We start from the raw sequence: 17,798 nt of genomic DNA, 5'->3' as shown, positions 1-17,798 counted from the left end.
ACATGATTCTCTTACAGGGAAATGAAGAACTCTTGGCCGGCGGTGAGGACTCACATCCCACCCAGTGCTGTTTCCCTGCTCTGGATGGTGTATCTAGGCATTGCCTGAGAGCACCTTTGGAGAAAGGTTCTGTTTGTCTTTTGTTATTTTCCATCTGGTTCTAATTAAGGGGAAAAGAACAACCAAAACAAAAATACCATTCTGGTTTAGTTAGATTTCATCTTATAATACTCTGGGGGAAGAAATTAATTGAACGTGCACTTTTTTCCTTAGCCGAGAATGTGTTCTTTTCTCCATCTCTTTCATGCGGCCGTCCCAAAGTCCCCAGATGTGACAGTATGCTAACCTCAAACCAATTCCTGGCAACAAACAGGGGCACGTTTCCTTCCGTTCTTCTGGCATTGCCTTGATTAAGAAACTCTTAAGAAGCGGACTCTACATGCCGTGCAGGTTCTAAGAAAACCGACAAGTTGTTCATGAAGTAAATATCTGTTTAATTTGCAAACATCAGTAGTGTAACTGATGTTAGTCTGGAGAAAGACAAAGCACACTGAATGATACATGTACGTCTAGTTTTCTTTGTAAAAAAGTTTTTGGAAAGAAACATCTGCCTCTTTACAGGGTATCCTGGGATCTGAGTGAGGGAAGAGCACAGTCCACTATAAATCCTTATCAATTCTACACGGTAATTTAGCAGCAAACATGTTAACATGGGAACATTAAGGTAATAAAGGAGCTTTATTGTTTGGGGAAAAAAAAAATCACAGTTCTTGACATTACAGCCTTTTCTCTCCCCTCCCCACCCCCGGTAAAAGGGCAAAAAACGTCAAGGAAACATTAATTTGTAAAAGATGATCTACTTTTCTAGTGTTGATTGCTACACACCATTTCTGCTCTGCGAGGACAGGCTGCAGAGGGGCGCTTCCTTCTGTACAATGACCGTCTCACGCGTAGACTTTACACACCCTCTGCAGGTGTCCTGAGTGAGGCCAGTAGGTCAGTGACACCAGCGGTCAGATGTCAAGGTAAACAAACAGATCAACACATATTTACCCCAAGGCAACACCCTATGTTAGTACTATTGCCAAAAAAAACCCACAAGAGAATCCTGATTTTTAAGCTTGAAAAATGTACAAAAATATCAGGACAATTATAAATTAATATATATTAAAGCATTGAGAAACAGCAAAAGGATGGCCTAAAATGTTAAGTACAACGTATTTTGATACAATAAATATTTCTCATTGAAACCGAATACTGTATAGGGCTGTTTAGAACTCATAGAAACAAAAATTCATATTATTACTAATTTATTTATCAATAATCTATTGGTTCTTTATCATCTCCTTTGTCATTTATATTACAAAAATTAATACTGAAAAACGATAAACACTTTTGTGTGCTTCTCCTGCTAACATGCTGAGGTTTACAAAGAAGATACATTTTCTTTCAGCACTCTCTCGTCTCCTCTCGAGAACGGAACCCAGGTCTTCAGGATACTTGATATTTTGCACAGGATACTTCTCATCCATTCATTCTGGCCGTGAGCGCTGGAGCGCCAGCCCTCCGCCTCGCGCCCTCACCCGCACACGTGTGCTCGGTCTGTGCTCGCGAACCGCGCAGATGGGACCCAGCGCGCGGGGACCTCGCCCCGGGCCACCGGCCGTCGGCAGAGAGCACCCGGTCTCTCCCCTGGGCGTGTGCTTGTGCTGGGCTCCGGCAGGTCACCGGGATGAACCCAAGTTCCCACGGGTCCGTCAGTGCTCGGATGCCTGCGGGCGTACCACTCTCGACCCTTCTCCAGCGCGGGGGAAGCCCTCATTCACTCATTTTTTTTTTTTTTCTAAATGCAGAAAATCAGTGTTCGCTCTCATAATAAAAATAAGCCCGTTCTGTATTGTACAATATATTTCAAATATTTCCCCTGCGAGGCATCCGCGAGTCCAAGAGCGGCGGGCCGCGCCCGCGGCGTCCCGGGGCGGGCGCGCATCTCAGGAGGCGCAGCGCATCTCAGGAGGCGCAGCGCACGCAGCCGCACTTGAGCACCTTCTCCACCTCGCCCACGAAGGCCGAGCCGTCGGTGCACTGGAACGAGTACCGCCGCCGCTTGCTCCTCACGGCGCCGCAGCACTGGCCGCCCGCGCAGCGCCCCCGGCATTCCAGCCGGGACACCTTCTCGGTCGTCTGGCAGGCGGCGTAGCCCTGCTGCTTCTGGTAATAGTCTCTCACCCGCTCCCCGCGGCAGGAGATTTCTAGAAAAGGGCGAGAAGCACACGCCTTTGAAGGGCAGTCGCCGTAAGCCGGGCTACGCGGCGGCGCATCTGCCGCTCAGTCCAGGAGACGCGGCTCCGGCTTCCTGTGGGTACGGCCTGTTTCCAGGGTTACGCTCCTGTCCCCTATCACGGGCTTCCGTGCTTTGAAACGCACTTCTTCCTGGCCTTTATGTTGCGCCATGGGAATGCTACATACGTGACTGTACGTACTACGCTTTTGGACTGACAAGAAAAGGGGATTCCTGGGTTTTCTGTTATAGCAAAAATATACATCTTCTGTTTTTACGCTACTAACAGCTGGTTTTGTTTACCACAGGGCGCCATTTCAGAGGCTGTGCAATTTAATGTATTAGACCTGGAGTTTAATATCATTCAATCTGTTACTTAATACAAGTAACATTCCACTAACCTCATACATTACCCGAGTATGAACTAGTTCAACAAGAGACATCTGCGGAAAGCCTCCACGGGCACGTTCCTCTCATCTCATCCTGCTGATACACACGACACAATCCCTGCCAGCTGGAGGCAAAGCACAGTCTCATCACGCAGACACAGGAGAAGGAAAGAGGCGGGCTGAGACGTCGGCCTGCTTCCAGCCCTCTCGCCTGCATAATTTACTGCGATAAGTCAGCGGATGCTAAGGTCAAAGGTGATTTTGTCCTAAAACTAGGGTGGAATTATTAGCATCCTCTGCTCTGGGCCAGAAGGTGAATCGGTAATCTATATGGATGAGAACATCAGGTAAAGGTAAGTAAACGTGCTTCCGCATAAGGGCAAAGGGGTGTTTCACAGCAAATCAAGGGTGAGCAGACACGCGAGGGCCACGTGGTATCCTGCGGTGGCGGTTTAGGACCTTTCACACCTGTGCCCTCCTAAGGCTGGGAAGTAAATCAGCAGCAGCAACTACAAGCAGCGCAGACATGGCACTCCTCACATGGCGCCCCTCTCTGTGTTCTCCCCTCTCTCTCTCTCTCTTCAAAGATGGGGCCCCTCCTGGCTTGCTAAGACAGAGGGAGGCGCCCGGCCGGGCCGGCTTACCTCGATCACAGCTGTCGCCCGTGTATCCGCTGCTGCACTCGCAGTAGGGCTGCCCCAGTCCTGAGAGCCTGCACGTCCCGTGCTTACACGTGACCGCTTGGCAGGGGTTAAACAGATCCTCCTCTTCATCGCACAGGACGCCCCCGTGGCCCTCCAGGCACTCGCAGCTGTAGGAGAAGGCGTTGACGGGCAGGCAGGTGCCGTGGACGCATCTGTAGTGGAGGAGGAACGCGGGGGGGGGGGGGGGGGGGGGCATGGGTCAGGCAGAGAGGGTACGAACGGAGGGAGGATGATGGATGGAATATAAGGGAGACAGTGCTAATGGACTGACTCCCCCCGCCCCCCTCCCCCAGCCCCTTCCTTCTTTCCTCTCTGGGGTTGGAGTGTGCAGGTTAACTACCAAGCAGCCCAAACTCACTTATTTCCAAGACAGGGGTCGTTGGTCCTCTGGTCACACAGGGGCCCCGTCCATCCTTCCTCGCACTCGCAGGTGAAGCCGGACTGGCTGCTGGGCTGGCACGTGCCGTGGGCACACACCTTCTTGTGGCACGGCTCACAGCCGGGCAGGATGCCGGTCTGCATGGGAAGCTTCCGGAAGTCCTGCAGCTCGCTGTTGATGTAAAGGTTCCGGATGCACCCGTGGAAGCTGGTGCCGTTCTGCCCGGGGGCCTGGCGCAGGGCTGCGGCCACGTTGTTCCTCCCGGGCATGCCTGCGGAGGGACATCGGGGCAGAGGTCAGGCTCCCTGGGGCTCCCCACCCAGGGCCACCTGGGCCCTCTTAGCTCTTCCATTGGTGCAGGGGTCCACGGGACTCTTCCCTCGGAGAACCAGGCAGCACAAGCATCCCGTCCCGTGGTTCCCAAACTGGCTGCACATCACAACACACCGGATCTCTGAAGAAACACTGATGCTCGGGACCTCAGCCCAGACCGATTTAATCAGCTTATCCTGGGGGAGTGGGGGAGGGAGAAGGGACGTTCGTTTCTTTTTGTTTTTTGGAAGATGCTCCAGGCAATTCTAATGCACACCTAGAATAAAGAACCTTGGTCACTGGCAGTCAATCTCTAGTTTTTAACATGTTTTTTTTTAAACCCTTATGTGGAGGCATAAGTCTATAAAACCTAAAATCAGGGCCCCTTTACTAAAAGCAAGGCTAGCAATGGGAGAGGGATTCATGTTCCCGTCTACCTCCACACCCACCTCCTGACCCGGACACACCCCCCGGAAGCCAGGAGCTGCACGGATGCCCGACCGGTCCTGCCCCTTAAAGACGAAGGGCCCGGGCCCGGAGAGCTTGGGCGACACGCTCAGCGTCAACCAGTGAGACTGGGTTAGAATTAAGCCGATGAGACAAACTCCCCCAATCTCAGGTCACGGTTTGGTCCTGCCAAGGTCTAAGCTGGCAGTGAGTCCAGCTCACCACTGGCAATGTCCCAGGCTCAGCTGTGGATGTCCGTGTCTGGGAAACTTACCCCTGCTTCCTATCAGGACAGCACCTCATTCACATCCTTCCCCCCGGCCCCCCGCTAATTAAGAGTTGAAACCTTCATATTCCAAGACGTTCGGACTATAAAAGAAATTCCTCCAAAACCAGGATTTGCAATCTGTGTGTGTGTGTATTCAGTCCACCAATGACAGTCATCTGGTAACCCTCCCTTGGCAAAACTAAGGAATCTTTCCAGGGCCTAAGCCAGACCCTGAAATCGTTCCTGGATGGGATCCTACACGAGGCACCCCTTCCGGTCACTGTGGGGGAGGGGAGGGAGCCAAGGCCTTCAGAGCAGCTGACCATCCGTTCCCCCGGCCCCTCCGCTCTCACACCGACCCTGCGTCTGGACTCTGAGCTACTGGTTGGAGGGTCAAGGCTGGGAAAGACCACGGCTCTCCCTCTCTAGAGGGTCTGTTGGTTACAAAGACCAAGAACCACAGTACTTGCTCTCTGGCCTGCCTCGGGGCAGCATTTCCTTTCCCATTCAGAGGAGCTCCATTGGAGGTCTAGCAGGCACCAAAGTCAGAGAGCTGCTTATCCAAAACTGCTAGGCTAGAGGTCAACGTCTGCATTTTTGGCCTGTGTGCACCTGGGCCAGGCATGTCCCCTCTCTGGGGCTCAGTTTTCTTACCTGTAACATGAGCAGACGGACCAGAGTGGGTGTTTCCAAGCCTGTCATACCTAAGAGCCACCAGAGGGGCGCTGCCGAGCAGGTGGCGTCCCAGGCCCCGTCCCCTCACCTGAGATTGTAACCCGGGAGGAAGGGGTGGGCACAGAAGTCTCCGTGCCGACATGCAAGCTCAGGTGATTCTGCGGCAGGCGGTCCTGGTCACCCTTTCGCAGGTACTGAATTAGGGTCTTGGATTTGAAGGTCATGAGTTCAAGTTTTCCGTCTGTGTCTGTCTGGCCCTGGTGACTGGGTTGCTTTGTAAAGCGGGGTCAAAAGGATGTGCTGTTGCATCTCCAGGAGAGGACTAGTGAATGGGAAGTCTTTGTTTGGGGGTACGTTCTTCTCATGTAGTCATATGCATTCATCAAAAACACGTGGACTTCACTGTCCACACATTGATGGTCCTTTCTTCAGAGGTTAAAAAAGAACTTCTTCCAAAACTATTTTCAGTTAGCCACACAACAAACCTATGTGCACATCAGACTAAATATAAACCCAGTAAGTTCCACAGCAGGGAGAAGCAATGAGTAAATGTGTTCCTTCTATTTCCAAAGGAACAATGATAAAGGTCGAGCTTGGATTGTAGTAATATGTAAATGAGTGTTGCTACATCACACATATAGTTACTTTCAGTAGGCTACCACAAAGTCAAGAACTATCCTCACTCAACCTTTTCGGGTGCTTGGGAGGCTTCTGACCAGGGAACTAAGTCTTAACTGATAAACAGAAATAGATTCATGGTTTTTTTCCTTCAGCCTTTCCTCTATACCATGCACCATAGCTGGAATTCAACCTATCAAACAACAGGTAACTTAGTAGATAGTTTTTAGCCTTAACAAGCTCTACATGTTTCAAAACGACAATAAATGGACCAAGTGTCAACACTGATGTCTTCTGTCCAATGGGGGCATTAGGAGAAGATCTGTGATGCACAGAGGGGTCTCTGTGCAGGTCTTTACTTTTAAAAGAAAATCCCATTAAGTAATATAGGTTCTGGTTGGACTATTATACAGAAAAACATAGAGATCACACTGTTTTATATTAAGTAAAGCCTATATCATGGGTAGTTGGAAACCCAAGGGTAGGGAAAGCTGCCTCCCTGTTTTGCTAGAAAATACTCCTGCAAGGACCTAAGGCATGAAATGCATCACTTCTGGGCTGTTTCCCTTGGGGAGTGTTCCTGTTGGCAGACTTTGAGAAAAAGGAGAGCTTGTTTACCTTGCTCTCCTATGCTAATTCAGGTTCTCCTGCCTTTACCATAAAGAATTCAGGGCTGTGGTCTTAGGACTGCATTTTATTTTTCAAATCCAAATTACCCTTGAGACTGTCCTCTGGGTGGGAAGGAAGTGAGCCCAGTGTGTTCTCTGGCAGTGAGGCTGGCTGGAAGTGGGAAAAGACGCCGTCTGGAATCTTCCAGGCCCCCTACCCTTAGAAGGATTAGCACTCCTCAGTACTAATTTAAAACGTTTTTTTCCCCTTCTTTGGAAAAATGTTCTGGCCCAAGCACTCCCATTCTGTACTTTTTATTTTCACCACATTCTAAAGGGGTCTTAAACATTTTACTGAAATGATTTCTAATGAAGACATACTAAAATCAATTGAAGGACAAGTCCAGAAATAAATGAAAAGCCACAGAACTCAGACTGCTTCCTTTTCTGCTCCACATGAAGAAGTGAGCGGCAACGCAGGTGGCTTTGGGGTCAGACAGACCTGAACTCAAACGAGGTCTCTATCACTTCATAGCTTTGTGAACTTGGACACAGTCTATGAAGTCCCTGAGACTGTCTCTCAGGGATTATAAAACAAAAAAATCACACCTCCTTCCCCAAGTCTCTGTGGGTCAAGACTGTAAAAGAAGTGTTGCGTTGAGCACACAGCATGTGCTTAATACACAGAATTTCTTTCCTCTGCAGCCACAGGTAACATCTGCGACTTGCTTCCCCACCCCAAAGCAACCACCGTCCGCGGCCACGCAGGTGAGAATGGACGGCTTCTGCCTGCTCATGAATCCCACAGTGTGATTCCCAGGAAGCAAGCACATCAGTCAACTTGCTGCATGATCTTAATGTGAGATACTTTTATGACAAGGCCCTGCGGTTTCATGAAGATGTGACGGCCTCCCCCACTCCCCTGGGCACAGAAGCGATCCTTCTTCTTCAGTTTTGTACTCTTCACGCATCTGTTAACTCAGTTCTCAGCTTACGGGGGAGGGCTCACTAAATATTGACGGACTTGAGCCAAAGACTTTTAACTGCTTAAAAAAAAAATCAAAACTCTACCAAAGTGTTCAGATGTTCTACTGCTGACGTGATTAACAGCAGAAGTGCTCTGGAATTTCAGGACATTTCCCAACATGCTTTTAGGGAAGGCTTTGAGGGGATAAGAAACTTCGGCAGCATCCCAAGGTTGTCACTGTGAAAATGATGTGAACTGCGTGAAAATACCTGTCACGGTGAAGAAACTGGTTACACGGACCTGTTCAGAAACTTTAGCTTATTTATCTGTAAAAGGAGTTAATTTTATCAGTCAGTTCACCTCAATTCAAGGTCATTTAACTCAGCGCAACTCAATTCAGCATCATATGTTTTCTCAGTCCTCTGCCTGAAATTTGAAATTCTGTCTCCAGTATGTATTTTCTCCTCCAGATAGAGGCAGAAGTGCAGGCTCTCTCCTGCACGGTCTGCTCTGGGCTCCTTCAGGGCTGTGCTCTCACTCCACCCCTCCTCTACTCACTCACCCGCCTTCTTGTCGCTGAAACGTCGAGTCTTCACTCTGTCAGCCCAGGCCCTAACCAACCTTTCCACCATTCCCTCGTTCATTCACCTTAAGGTCTTAGCTTCACAGAAGTACTTCCTGCTGTCCCAATACAATTTGTATGTTTAATGTGCTCACTCACTCATTTGATTTCATTACTAATTATCCCATCCTGTACACGCGTTTGCAAGTAGCAGAGGCATGCCGGCACCGCGACACCCGACGGAAGCAGGCAGTGTTCACTTCCTGAAGGGACCTGGGGTGGGTCCTGCACCCTTCAGTTTGCGTCACACTCGACTCCCCGTCGTCTTGTCTGATCTGACCTCTAACCAGCTTTCTTCTTCCCATACACCAGATCAAATAATAAGATTCGATTATATGATGTGCAAATCACCCAGCATGTGACACACAACAGAAACAGTCATGTCCTTCACCCCAACCACAGGTTTAGTCAGACCCAGAGCCAGGGTTACAGCATGGTCTCTTATCACCTGTTAAGGGCTTTTAGGGCTCTTTCTTTTCTATCCTTACTGTCCATCTTTTTTTTTTTTTTTTTAACTCTTTATTGAATTTGTTACAATATTGCTTTTGTTCTATGTTTTGGTTTCTTGGCGGCAAGGCATGTGGGATCCTCGCTTCCCCACCAGGGATGGAACCCGCACCCCTGCATTGGAAGGCGAAGTCCCAACCACTGGACCGCCAGGGAAGTCCCAGGCCATCTTTCAGTGACTGATCAGTGACCATGGCACCAGGCATCAACCACTTCAGGATGAGTCTGTGACGAGAATCACAGGGTTTAGGGAATCCACGGAATTTAGAGAAGAGCTTACCTCCAACATAGAGTGGGGAGTCAAAATTCAGAGTGGACTGCTTTGACAAGTTGGTGATGATTTTGGGGCTCCCTCCATCCACAGAGAGGGAGAGACTTTGATCCAGGGCGAGTAGTTCCACAATGTGAAAATTTCCATCATTGATCGTCTCCACGCTATTAAAAACAAAAAACAAAAAAAAACCACTTAGCTGATCCTCCAATTTTATATTTATTAAAGAAAAGGAGTTACAATGCAAATTCCAATAAGCTCTTTTTGGGAAAAGATACTCCTAACATTAATAAAGATAAAGACCAATAGCTGATTTTAAAATAAAAGATATTTTCAAGGAGATACAATTGTTTTTTACTTCTTAGGTAATACAAAATACAAGATAAGTTTGTTCCCCCATTGGGAGAAGTGGAAATGAACAAATTTTATCATTATCCAATCACATTCTCCCAGTATATAGAAACTTCAAAGCATAATTTATGCATTTGATTTTAAATGCCACTAAAGTTTCATTTGTTCAGATACTGTTACTCCAAATTGCATCTAAAAGACAAGGCACCTACACCCGTGTCACATATACCTTCCAGACACTGATGCTGGGGATCGTTTGTCTCTGCACTCTTAAGCACTTCACAGTAACACTTCTCAGCATCAAACATACACATAAATACAGGAAGAACCAACGTGACAGGACCACTGCACTTTATGACATTTGTTAATTGATAATGTTCCTTCACTTCCTCTGCATTTTTCAGAAAGATGTCCATCAAATGATATTACCGTGCAGACGATTACGCTCCGTGGAGAAGTGGGAATAACAGATTAAATAGAATGCTTAACTAACACAGTGATACCGAGGGAGTCTAGTGATGAGAATGGTCCTTCATTTTCTCTTCTACTACTTTAAAGGGCCAGGTCCAACAATCATTACATCTGCCTTCTAAAAATTTGAGAGGGCTTACGAAAACTCATAAAATGGACGAAAAAAAAGCGATTAAGAAACTTAGGTAAATAGAAAACGACAACTGAAAATGAAGCTGGGTGCAATTAGCAGGCAGGCGCTGTACGTTTTAAAGGGTGGCTGCCAACTTAACACAAGTGTTATGTCAGGGAAAGATGCAAACAGGACTAATGAAACAGGACCAACAAAGAACACAGGACCAAGAGCAAACATTAAAGAACTAGTATACTGAGAAATTGACTCAAAAGATTGGAAAAAGGGCTCAAAACAGGAAATATGGGAGCATATAATGAAGATTGTGAATATCTAATACTCCCTACGCAAGATGATTGCTTAAATTTCCAGGCATTGATATTTAAATTTGCAAACAGGTCCTGGAAAGTAACAGAAAAAATGTATTGACATTTCTGCACGGTTCTCACCACGGGAATCTAATCATATTCCATTGTTTGCTGACACGGAATAAAACGTTTTTGTGCTTTGACAACAATATAAACCATTCTGCAGAGCTGTGAAAACACGTGACGTTCTCTGGTGTTAAGTAGTTAAAAGTGTCCACGTGTGCAGGGATTTTTGATAACCTGTTTCAGATATCATCTTTAAAAAAAATGTTAGATGTGCCAATCAATATTTTTGCCTTTTACACATTTAATTATCCCAACACTTGGTATGACTAAAATCAACAGAGGAAACAATATACAAGGAAAATACTTTCTGAATAAAGTTGCATACCAACTGCTAGTGGTCTTAAATATGACTGTCTTCTAAAGGGACATGCTGAGCTGTAACACCAACTACTGGTTAAACACACAGATTCTGGAGTCAGACAAACCTGGATTTGCATGCTGGCCTTGCATTTATTAACTGTTTGACCTTAGATAAGTTACTTAATGGCTAATAAACTTCAATCTTCTCTTCAGTAAATGCTAATAAATATTCCCCGCTCCGATGGTTAATCTGAGGTCTATCCCTATGAAATGATTTTTTAAAATGCAGAGCAAAACATCTAGCCCATAGAAAGTGCAAGGTTCAACGCTAGATATTAGCATCACCATCTGTGACACCAGCGTCACCACCATCACCATATAAATAACCCAAGGCTATTTCAGAATCTTCTTCAGGAAGAAATTAGACAGGCTTTATTTATTTATTTTATTGAGATACAACTGACATACAATAATATGCATATATTTAAAGTGTACAATTTGATATTTTTTTCTTATTAGTAATGCATATATAGCAATCCCAATCTCCCAGTTCATCCCACCCCAACACCCCTCTGCCCCGTCCATATGTTTGTTCTCTACATCTGTGTCTCTATTTCTGCCTTGCAAACCGGTTGATTTGTACCATTTTTCTATAGTCCACATATATGTTAATATATGATATTTTTCTCTGACTCACTTCACTCTGTATGACAGTCTCTAGGTCCATCCATGTCTCTACAAATGTCCCAATTTCATTGCTTTTTATGGCTGAGTAATATTCCATTCTATATATGTACCACATCTTCTTTGTCCATTCATACATTGATGGACATGTAGGTTGCTTCCATGCTCTGACTATTGTAAATAGTGCTGCAGTGAACATTGGGGTGCATGTGTCTTTTTGAATTAGGCTTTATTTTTAATATTAATTGTAAGATAATGCTAAAGACTGCCAGAACTATAATAACTTCCTTGGGAACATATTCAAATGATTAGAAGTTTTAAGTAAAACATTAATATAAAGATACACACAGAGAAGGTGGTGGTCAATTGCTTTTTCCTTTGTCATCATATACAACTCTTTAAGTGGTTTTATATGAATGCTCGGTGAACAACGGCCTTATTTAATGTATAAATATTTAAAATGGGGCCCCCTTTCCCCCCTTTACAATCACAAAGTAAAGGACTCATTTGTACTAGGGTACGGGTTCGTGGTCACACGTCAGTCTCAGACCGTCCATCTAGGCATGTCGTTGATGATGGTGTTTGGTGCAGTGTAACTGAAAGGTTTAACACCTTTGAAGTACGCACACTGTAAAGCAGTGTTTCAGCTGGGAAGCTGGAGGAAGGTAGTTTCATTATTCACTCATTTTACTTATTACTCCTTTATTCCTTTCTTTTCTTTTCTCTTTCTTCCTTTTTCCCTGAGTACATGTCTTTAACTCCCAGTAACTGCAAGTTCCTTTAAGTCAGGGGCCATGTATTCTCTATTATTTCTTCCTTAAAGTACCCAGCAGAGTGTCTGGTAAATAGTGAATGCTCAATAAATACATATTGAGTAAATTAAAGAAGAGGGAATTGCATTAAGAATCACACACAGGGTTTATTTAGTAATACTAACTGGATTACAGTTACAGATAGTCAAGATCCTTCAGGCATACTGAGGACAGGGCATCCAAAAGGTGCATTTTATTAAAAAATTGAGAGTTTTCAGTTGTGATATTCTGAAAGACAGTGTTGGGAGGTACGTCTTGCTCAGCTTGCTCTAACTCCTGTTAGATGTGGTGACACTGAGTTACTCCGACTTCAGGTAATTCTTCTCTGCTTTCTTTTCCTCACTAGGGAAATGCAAGTAATAAGATCAAAGAATTGCACAGCACCTACTATGGGCCAAAATTTTACATGCAAGAGCTCATTTAAGGCTCACACTCTAAATCTGGGCACTTAGGGTACCCGAGAGGGAACGGCCAGTGGTAAACAGATTTGAAGCCAGGTTGTCTGGTTCTAGAGCACGAGACTAACTATTAGTCATCACTTTTAAAACAAAAAACCTGGAGAGTACCTAGCACTATATAAATGGCATGCCTGTAATAGATGGTTTCTCTCCCAAATAGCCCAGAAATAAAGTTGTATGGAAACTAATTTTACGCGATAGTTGCACAATGTGGTACATTTACTAAAAATCGTTCAATTGGAAAAAATATGTAATAATCTTAGAATGAGAGTTTGAAGGTTATGAGAATGCATATGAGATACATAGATGTGAAACTTGTTTTGGCTTCTATTTTCCCAATTACAAGTGAAATTCAGACTGACTACATTTTTCTCCTCTCAAAAGCTTTCAATGTCTAATCTGATGATTCCAGAACTTGGTAAGAATTACCACTGAGCTGAATTCCATTTATATTTCCCAGAATTAAGTGAGGCCTTGCCCAGCCTTTTAACAGAGAAGTATTGTGAAATTAGTGTTTTGAGATTCTTTGGTTTTAAGGTGATATTGTGTGTATGGGGCCCGAAGAGAATAGGGCAGAGCTAAGAGTACGTTAAATTGGTGTTTCACGCTGTCTCCTAAAGCCAGAGATCTGGGGGATGTCCAGGAGTCCTCTGTCTATACACCCTTTCAAAATGAAAGCAGGGATTGACACACCAGTTTTTGCAGAAGAGAACTGAGCCATTATCGATTTTACAGTCCATCACAGTCATCTCCTACCTAACCCCCCGCAACGTGTAACATCCTTTTGGGTCCTGACGAGTATTGACAAACCCTTTCACTACTCCCGAGGGAACCATGTATTCCATGACTCACAAAAGTCGCAAGTGAACCACTTAATGGTGAGCCTTTCCACTGGGAACATAGATTGCATTTATTACATTATTATGTAATTCAATTTTACTATACTCGTCTCTTACCCGAGATTTTGTTTTCTTGAATTTCTAAGTGGATGTGTGAAAACAAAGCCGTTACTCAATTGTCTCCTGGTTTGCTACAGAAAAAGAGTTTACAAACTTGAGGTTTAAAAGAAGAGTGGCCCTAAGTTGTCTTTGACTGTCTTCATGTCTGCAGGACACATTAACAAACGTATTGTTATATTTCTATTTCAATCGTAAATCTTAAGGTATTTCAGCGGAGTAAAGATAAACAGTTCACTTCGCTTATGTGAACTCCAAGAGTTTACAGCCAAAGTTCTTGCTTTTCACCAAGTATTTGGCGTATTCTGTGCAATGGAATAAGAATAAAAAACCAGGTAAATTCAACTGGCCACCTCATTTTGATATCTCTCGGCTAAAGATGCTTCATCTGTGAAGTGCGGATGCTAATAAAAAATTTCCCTGCTCACTTCTTTAAGTGGAAAGGAATGGGACGCCAAATGGGATTAAAGGTATTTATGTATTTGCCTAAGAGTTTTCAGAAGAACGTTTTATAAAATAAAACTTATTGAGTAAAGTATTTTGAAGCAAATTACAGATCTTCCTCAACTTATGATGGGCTTAAGTCCTTATAAACCCACTGTAAATTGAAAATATGGTAAGTCAAAAATGCACTTAATACACTTAATCTACTGAACATCATAGCTTAGCCTAGTCTGCCTTAAGCCTGGGACCTGAGGCTGCCGCGGCCAGCACTATGAGAGAGGACCCTACCGCATACAGCTGGTCTGGGAGAATATCAGAGTTTAACATTCTAAGTATGGTTTCTACTGAACGCATATTGTTTTTTTTATTCCATCCTCAAAACTTTATTTTAAAAAATTTAAATCTAGTTTTATTGAGATATAATTGATATAACGCACTGTATAAGTTTAAGATGTAGAGAATAATGATTTTTTAAGATTTGAATACAATTTTTAAAAGTTACGTTCCATTTTCAGTTATTACAAAGTAATGGCTGTATTCCTCGTGTCGTGCAATACATCACCGAGCCTATCTTACACCCAATAGCTGGTGCTGAGGTGTTCAACATAATGTGTAACGCATATCGTTTTTGCAGCATCATAAAGAAAAGTCGTCAGTGGAACCATCGTAACCTGGGGATCTTATGCACGTAATTGAAGTAAAAACGCACTAAAATAGAAAGAGACTTCTACACTTGAACATACTGTAGGAATAACATGTAAGGCAACAGTATTCGCGCTTGGGTACTGATTCTTCAGTACCTGGGTATCTAAGCACGAAGAGCATCCACAAACCCCGGCAGTACCAATGATTATACTCTGTGCCTAGGACTCAACTAGGCACTCCACGTTAGTTGCCTCCAAGTCGCCCCACGAAATGGAAGCACGGTGTGGTGAGGTAAATTGCTCAAAGCTGCGAAGCTGATAAAAAGCGGTACCTTCCCGTGTAGCATGTCAAGAACGGCTGAGTGTTTCTTTTGGAAATGAGGAGACCATACAGATTCTGTCTACTGTCTGTCTTTCCAACGAGACTAATTCTTTATTTTTTTTTTTTGTTCCTAATATAAGCCTGTAAGTTGCCTAATGCAGAGACTGTGCAGCCAACCAAGCCTAACCGTCTGCAGGGGCGGGCCCCCTGAGGTCGTCCGGGTTTCCTGATGAAGTCACGGCGCAGCCCTACACCTTTGTAACGTGTGCATCTGACCTGTTAATTTTTAAACAGCAGTTGACCGTGTTTCCAAAGAAGCTATCTGGTTTGGAAAATGACATTCATTTGAACCTAAAGAAAGACGCATACAATTGCCATTAACAATGTTTTTTTTGAAGCTTCTGCCCATCTAGATGAAAAGAAAGTCATTTTGAAGGGGGCCATCAATGATCAGCTTACGTGAGAAAATAACGTCACTCCATCCCTGTCTGAGGGACTACTGCTGACACTGGCTTCAAGTCTGGGCTCTCATCCATTCATTCATAGCACTTCTACCAAGTCCCTCTTTAAGCTATTCTCCAAGCACTGGAACACTTCTGCACGTGTGCCCTATGCTACACCCATTCACTTGTTGGGCAGCTTATGTTGTCTTTGTTGCTGCTGATTCGACCTCTTAGCGGGGTGCGGGCAAATGTGTAACAAGTGGCTCTCTGTAAAAAGAAGGAGTCTGGATTTGCAGCATCTGCCGATTACTATGGCAGAAAGTACTCCCAATAAGACCACATCAAGCAGGAGGTCTTGGCACACGGATATGAGAGGCGATGCCCATCAACAGCTCCCAGAGCAGAGCTCAAATATATTCTGTTTCCAGAAGCGGTTCTCCAATTGTGGTCCCTGGATCAGAGCATCACCTGAAAACTTACAGAAATGAAAACACGGGGCTTATCTGAAAAGATGGGGCTCCACATTAGAGGTGGAGCCCAGTGCCCTGTATTTTAACACACTTTCCAGGGGACCCTGGTGCAGGTTCTGCACCACTGCCTGCACGCATGGCCCTGCCAGCAGTCTGCATGTCTGCAGGAAACCACGACCCTCTCTCGCTGTAAGAAGTGAAATGAGACTATGTGCATGCCACGTTAGTTCTACAGGAAAATAAACAATTACAACATTTTGTATTTTCTTAAACACAATTGTATCTTTGTTAACTACTCCATCTAAACATAATTCCATGAAATAATGGTTTTCATATCAATTCATTTGAGACAATAACTGACATCTAAGATCAAACATTTTAAACCAAAAAATAAACCCCAATAGAAACAATAATGGATGACAATTTCCCCTAGCTTAAGAGATTTTATTTTACTAAGATAAACAAAATCCATTTCCACCAATGTTGAAAATTAACCAGGTGATTGAAAAGATGCCCTTGATGTACAAAATTATTCCCATATGTGAAGCTCCAATAGCACATTAAATAGTGCGTATTTTGGAAAACAACGTTTTACCAAGGTAAATCTTATATAGGACAGAATCATGCAATTAACTGAACTCAAACAAATTCTCTGAGGTAAGCATGTGTAAAATTCCTTTTAAAACATTAGCTTCATTTTTTAAAAAAATATTTTATTCTTTAAATTTTTATTTACTTATTTTTTGGGGCCGTGCTGTGTGGCTTACGGGATCTTTGGTCCCTGACCAGGGACTGAACCCGGGCCCTCAACAGTGAACGTGCTGAGTCCTAACCACCAGACCGCCAGGCCGGGGAATTCCCTAGTGTGATGTATTTTTGCGTGGAAACACATCAAGATTTGAAAATTTAATTCAACCAAACAAAATATTTCCTAAGCAACTTCTGGGTAATACTGATGGATTTTGTTGTAATGATGGAGAAGCAGTGTAACACTTTTCATCCGAGTACATGTTCTAATAAGGCCTGAGCAAGGACAGAGGCATTTGGACAAATGCCAGAAAGTCAGTAAGAGCAGAATTAAGCCTTGGGCAAATTTCAAGTTGAAGGTGAAAGAAAGAAAAAGGTTAAGAGTAAGATGACCAAGAAATGGTGACGCCTCTCGAGGAAATTAGGAACGTACCAGGGCGGAGCAAAGGAAGTGGACTTCGTTCTGGATGTCAGGAATTTACGACCCCAGCCGTCATCACTGCTTACTGTCTGGTACGCGCCCTGCTCTAAATACTCCACACGCGTCGCCTCACAACATGCTTGCCACAATCCTGCAAAGATCCTATGACTTACTGTTTCCATTTACCGGGTGAGGACCGGAGAGCTTGTGCAGTCTGCCCAAGACACACGGTGAGCAGGTGGCAGAGCTGGGACTTGAATCGAGGCACGCTGTCTTCAGAGCGCCTGCTTTTCTATTACTTCGATTTTAGTTTTGAGTGGTAATGACATTCACATGGTTCAAAAATCAGAATGACATAAAACGGTACTTACACACACGCTGTGCCTCAGCCCCACTCTTTCCTCTCTATCCCTAGTTTTTTCCTTATGCAAGCACATGGAAATAAAACCACATCTTTATTTCCCCACCTCTGACACGGTTCTGCCTTACTTTTTTTTTTTTTTGAACTGGGCAACAGACCTTGGAAAACTTACAACATCATATATAGAGAACTTTCTTGTCCCCTCTTTCCCTCTCTCACTCCTTTTTTCTTTTTAACAGTACATTCCATTGTGTGGCTGCCCCAGAGTTATTTAGTTAGCAACTTGGGTTGTTTCCTAACTTTTGTTTTTACAACCAACA

General features: G+C 44.4%; 1 protein-coding gene across 11 annotated transcripts in view; it reads right to left on the bottom strand.

Annotated features, from left to right (window-relative positions):
- Positions 1 to 497: 497 nt before the first annotated feature.
- SLIT2 (slit guidance ligand 2) overlaps positions 498 to 17,798 on the bottom strand; it is a 364,105-nt gene continuing 346,804 nt past the window's right edge. For 6 of the 11 annotated variants that reach the window (XM_057726063.1, XM_057726060.1, XM_057726061.1 and 3 more), the window contains 4 exons: positions 9,058 to 9,212; positions 3,733 to 4,024; positions 3,315 to 3,526; positions 498 to 2,252 (listed from right to left, as the gene is read on the bottom strand). In XM_057726063.1, coding sequence (XP_057582046.1) covers positions 2,011 to 2,252; positions 3,315 to 3,526; positions 3,733 to 4,024; positions 9,058 to 9,212 — 901 coding nt within the window. In that variant the 3' untranslated portion in view covers positions 498 to 2,010. Of the gene's footprint in view, positions 2,253 to 3,314; positions 3,527 to 3,732; positions 4,025 to 7,785; positions 7,918 to 9,057; positions 9,213 to 17,798 lie in introns of those variants that run through there. The other 5 variants (XM_057726062.1, XM_057726065.1, XM_057726067.1 and 2 more) reach the window with 5 other exon arrangements.

Source organism: Hippopotamus amphibius, chromosome 3, assembly GCF_030028045.1.
Source record: "Hippopotamus amphibius kiboko isolate mHipAmp2 chromosome 3, mHipAmp2.hap2, whole genome shotgun sequence".
NCBI classification, from domain to species: Eukaryota; Metazoa; Chordata; class Mammalia; order Artiodactyla; family Hippopotamidae; genus Hippopotamus; species Hippopotamus amphibius.
The sequence above is the reverse complement of the archived record's forward strand: the minus strand, read 5'-3'. Positions and strand labels throughout refer to the sequence as shown.